General features: G+C 46.1%; 1 protein-coding gene across 1 annotated transcript in view; it reads right to left on the minus strand.

Moving 5' to 3' along the window:
• Positions 1-613: 613 nt before the first annotated feature.
• LOC308172718 (CD276 antigen homolog) overlaps positions 614-5,216 on the minus strand; it is a 7,542-nt gene continuing 2,939 nt past the window's right edge. The window contains exons 3-6 of the mRNA XM_080547664.1: positions 4,435-4,719; positions 3,326-3,658; positions 2,170-2,340; positions 614-1,369 (exon numbers count right to left, since the gene is read on the minus strand). Of these exons, the coding sequence (XP_080403790.1) occupies positions 1,290-1,369; positions 2,170-2,340; positions 3,326-3,658; positions 4,435-4,719 (869 nt within the window). The 3' untranslated portion in view covers positions 614-1,289. The remainder of the gene's footprint in view (positions 1,370-2,169; positions 2,341-3,325; positions 3,659-4,434; positions 4,720-5,216) is intronic.

The following is a 5,216-nucleotide window of genomic DNA, read 5'->3' on the forward strand; positions in this document are numbered from 1 at the left end:
TTTAACAGTTGCCTTACTGGTTAAAAATAAATGTAGTCCTATTATCTCATTTCCAAACAGTTGTGTAGGAGCCATGGGGGTTTGTTTGTTGGTTGTGGGTGTGGCAGTGGGTGTGTGCTCGGGTTGGGGGCTACTAGTTGCATGTGTGCCTGGTTGGTTTGTGGCTTGTAATGGTGGGGTGAGCCAGGGGTAAAGGACACACAATTTGTTTACCGCAATTAACACACTAACGGAACGAGACAGACCGCACTGCTTAACATGGCCTAATTAACCTTGCACTCGCTAAATGGTATGGAACAAGCAATGTGATATGGACAATAAATTGGTTTGTAGCAAACGTCGGACTTGGACTCGGTTTTTGTTGTGGTGCGCGTAAATGAATGCACAGTTTACCCTACTTAGCCCACCGCGGCTGTTTTTACGATTGGATCGATAGTCAGCCGCAATAAGTTGTCTTGCTTTGCTATTTAGCATTTGGGGCGCACTGTTTTTGTTTGCCTAGGGCGGCCAATCACCTCACGCCGGCCCTGGACACACACACACAGAACCCCCCTACCAGAGGTCCTTAGTGACAGTAACAACAACAGCTGCAGCATTGTGTCTGGTTGTTGTAACGGTTTATTCAGAGTAGGCTGAACAGATCTTCCACAGTCTGATGAAGCCTATACTTTCCACTCCACAGATCAGACCGCAGATCCTTTGGGATATTGCTTGGGCCAAATTCAAATGAAATGAAATCAACTCAAATTATATTTGTCACATATATTCCATTACAATCGTAACTGACACAGTGAACTTGCTTTGAGATGTTGCTCCATTCAACAACTGCAGTCTGCAACAATCAACAATTCAATGATACGTAATAAAAAAGTGACCAAAAAAGTAACAATAAAGTGTCAATAGTACTAGCTTGCTGGGCAGTAAAGGCAAATCCTGCCAATGCAAGGCTGGGAAGGCTGGCAACCATAGAGAGAGGCAATAAGTGTGCGGCCTATAGCTTTCAGACCAGCTGATATTGTACAGTCCAGGACCCCTCTTCTTCAGGCACAGGCTATACTGTGTCACGCTCCTTCCACTGTACATGCTGCTGCTGCTAGTTACGTTGGCTAGCTGAGAATGGCCCTTTGGCTCCAGCGTCTGTAGGCTAGGCCGGACTCACGGTGGGCTAGTTGTTAGCTAGCCTCTCTGTTGGAGCTGTTGACTTGGCAAAAAGGGGATCATTTTGGATCCGTTGTTTAGCTACTTAGGCGGGTTAGCTAGTTAGCTAGTTAGCTAGTTAGCTGTATGGGCTAGGTGTGTCCATTGGCCTCCTCTTGTGTCAAGGGGCTGCTCTCACACAAGTCTGTCTTTGCTGTGTGGTCCGGTGGAGCTGTAACAGAGGGGAGAGGCGAAGTTAGACTCGTACACAGCCAGAGTGTACGGTACTAATCATCATTGTGTGGTCAAGAAATTCTATTCTCTGTCTTTCAACTGGTAAATTCTATGGTTGTACATTCAAAGTCAAGTCATTGAGTCGAATTGAATCGATTCAAGTTTGGTTGGTTGATGAATCAATCAGTGAACTCATCAGCAACACTCTTCCATTAAGATTGTCTACTTCTTCATCCAGAAGTGTACACTTCGTTACTGTGTATTCAAAAGCATTGGATCGGCATGGCTGGAGAGAGTTTAACCATATTCCTTTTACACCAGCCCATTCCTTTTAAAACCCCAAATCCAAAACCATCCACACTACTCTACACTAAACTAGGGGATTACTCACCGAATCCAATGCCTTGCAATATTTTGGCTTGACTAGCGAGTGTGTCATTGATTTTCAACCAACGTTGAAATGTATTTACATGTTTCATAACAAAAGTCAGAATATTTGGTCAGTTGCCGACTTTCAACAACGTTGAAATGTATCTACATTTTTCATAATAAAAGTCTGAACATTTCGCTAGCTGCTGTAACATTATTCTCCCATCAGATCCATATTGCCCTTCCCCTCTTGCTCCCTCTGGTGGCTGAGTACTGCTACTACTACTGAGATAGGACTGGACTGGACTGAGTACTGCTCCCTCTGGTGGCTGAGTACTGCTACTACTACTGAGGTAGGACTGGACTGAGTACTGCTCCCTCTGGTGGCTGAGTACTGCTACTACTACTGAGGTAGGACTGGACTCGTACCTTTCACAGGCTGCATTTCCGTGATGTCTTCTGTGGTTTTACTGGGCTGGGAGCAGTCACACCCTTTCACTTTCAGATATCCCACAATGCATAGCAGAGCCAGAGCCAGCATGGCGATCACCATGGCAACAATCCACCATCGAGAAGGCTCTTCCAGATGCAGCCGCTCTCCTGCAGTAGGCACAGGTACACACACACACACACACACACACACACACACGCGCGCACGCACACACACACACAGACCCGCACAAACACACACACACACGCACGCACACACACACACACACACACACACACAGACCCGCACACACACACACACACACACACACACACACACACACACACACACACACACACACAGACACACACACACACACACGCACATTATGACTAATGTCCCTTCAAAGTTGAACACACTTATAACAGCTCAATACACATAAAGAGTATAATCACACCTCAGTGATACACACAAATCAAATCAAATATTGTATAATGAGACACTTGTCATGACATACATACACGTCAAATGTAGATGCAGAGTTCTCATAGGCTGATTCCATTATTGGCACACAACATTGAGGTAGCTCATCATGACTCAAACTCAACAGTGACTCAGTCTAAACCAGAACACTTTAGCCATCACCAGGAAGTATACATGTCATGTACAATAGAAGAAAAAACACACACACACACACACACACACACACACAAAGGAGATGTTTCTTAACACTAGAACAGCCGTGCCTTTTTTACCTACTAAAAGAGCCGCCGCTCTAAATGCTCAAGCTGCTATTTACACACAACGACCACTAGTTGGCCGCTTGTAAATTAGCCTGCTACCTACCTACACAGAAAAACTGCAAAATAGCTTTATATTAGCTTATCCTGATGTGATTTTGAAAATGTAAGGATACTGGGTGGTAGAACGCACATATCTAGGAAACGTCATGAAAAGAGGGTCCTGAAATATTATCGAGTGCAAAGATATAACACTTTCTTTTACTCACAGGGGTCAAATTACCTCATGGCTGATTAAGTGTTAACCAGGAAACATTGCACAACACTACATATTACTCATGCTACTGTTACAAGCAAATTTCCCCCAACACACCTGCACATGTTTGTGTGTGTGTGTGTGTGTGTGTCCTCTCACCAGTGACAGCTGAGATGTTGACGCCGGTATGCTCGGTGTGTGTGCTCTGGGGTAGGGAGAAAACACACGTGTAGGTGCCCGTGTGTTCCAGGCTGTCTGGATTGACCAATCGCAGAGAGCCATCGCCGGACGGAAGTTTGAAGGCGTCCAATCGTGCGCGGCCCTCCCAGGGCGCAGAGACCGAGCTGTGCTGTGATAGGCCGTCGTAGGTGAGGATGAGGGCGGGCTCGTTGTGATTGGTGAAGCTCCAGGAGAGGGAGGAGTTAGGTAAGCTAAGGTAAGGAGGGGCTTGGCAGGGGATGGTCAAATCCCTCCCTTCTACCCCACTGAGCTCTAAAAGACATGGAGAAAGAGAGAGAGTAGAGAGAGAGGGAGAAAGAGAGAGTAGAGAGAGAGAGAGGGAGAAAGACAGAGAGAGTAGAGAGAGAGGGAGAAAGAGAGAGAGGGAGAAACAGAGAGAGAGTAGAGAGAGAGGGAGAAAGATAGTAGAGAGAGAGGGAGAAAGAGAGTAGAGAGAGAAAAAGAGAGAGTAGAGAGAGGGAGAAAGAGAGAGATTAGAGAGAGGGAGAAAGAGAGAGAGGGAGAAAGAGAGAGAGAGGGAGAAAGAGAGAGTAGAGAGAGAGAGGGAGAAAGAGAGTGGGAGAAAATGATAGACACATTTAACACTAGAACAGCCATGGGTGGGGTCATTAACACTAGAACGGCCATGTGTTAAAAAAATGTTTATATCTTTGCACTCTTTGCAAATTTCAGGACCCTCCTTTTCCTAGATATGTGCGTTCTACCACCCAGTATCCTTACATTTTAAAAATCACATCAGGATAAGCTAGTATGAAGCTATTTTGCAGTTTTTCTGTGTAGGAGGCAGGCTAATTTACAAGGCGGCCAATTAGTGGTCGTTGTGTGTAAATAGCAGCTTCCCGTTGTAAAGACTATGGTCCCGAGGCGTCTCTTTTAGTAGGTAAATAAGGCACGGCTGTTCTAGTGTTAACGAACTAAGATACGGTACACAAACAAATTGTGGTCAATCTCGAGTCAAATGTTTATTTGACTCCGAGTGTCTGTGTGCGCGTGTGTGTGTGTGTGTGTGTGTGTGTGTATCTCGGTACCTCTCTCTCTTAGCGAGGCTGTCCAGGCCTGAGTTCCGTAGGAGGAGATCAGCTGACAGGTGTATGTGAGATCCGATTGGTCCTTCAGCCTCCTGAGGCGGCTCTCCACCGTGTACAGGCCCTGTCTGTCGGCCAGCTTCCGCGTGGAGGGCCTGAGGGGCTGGGAGGCGGGGGGGTCCGTGGCCCAGGTGACGTGAGGCGCGGGGTAGACGCCGCGCGTGGCACACTTCACCTCCTCGTACCCGCTCAGTCTGGAGAGCTCCAACGTCAGGGAACGGATTGGCGCTACACACACGCACACACACACGCACACACACACATACACATACACACACACACACACACATACATTTAAGCGTTATAGAACGAGAAGCCGTGGTATATCGTGGATATCGGCACAGCTAGCGGATACCACGGCTTCTCGTTCCATAACGCTTTTATACAACGGTTACCACATTTATCTATCAATATTTCACAAAAGAAAGAGAAGACAAACTTTTAATTAATGTATTTTAATGGAACTATGTTTTATTGTAAGTGTATTCATCCGCTGAACAGTTGTTTATCGGTTGCTAAGCAACGGTAAGAATGTAACTTCCATAGCGGTAATATATACAAACGTGGAGTAATATGAAAAGATGTGTCAACATTCCATTTAGCCGTGCGTACATCATGGATATCGGCACGGCTGGAACGCAAACTGAGACAATAGAGACAATGGACCAAACTGACCAATAGAGACAATGGACCGGATCTATCCGTTGTATAATGTATGAATATTG

This window comes from Nansenia antarctica, assembly GCF_963989245.1.
Source record: "Nansenia antarctica genome assembly, chromosome: 17".
NCBI lineage: Eukaryota > Metazoa > Chordata > Actinopteri > Argentiniformes > Microstomatidae > Nansenia > Nansenia antarctica.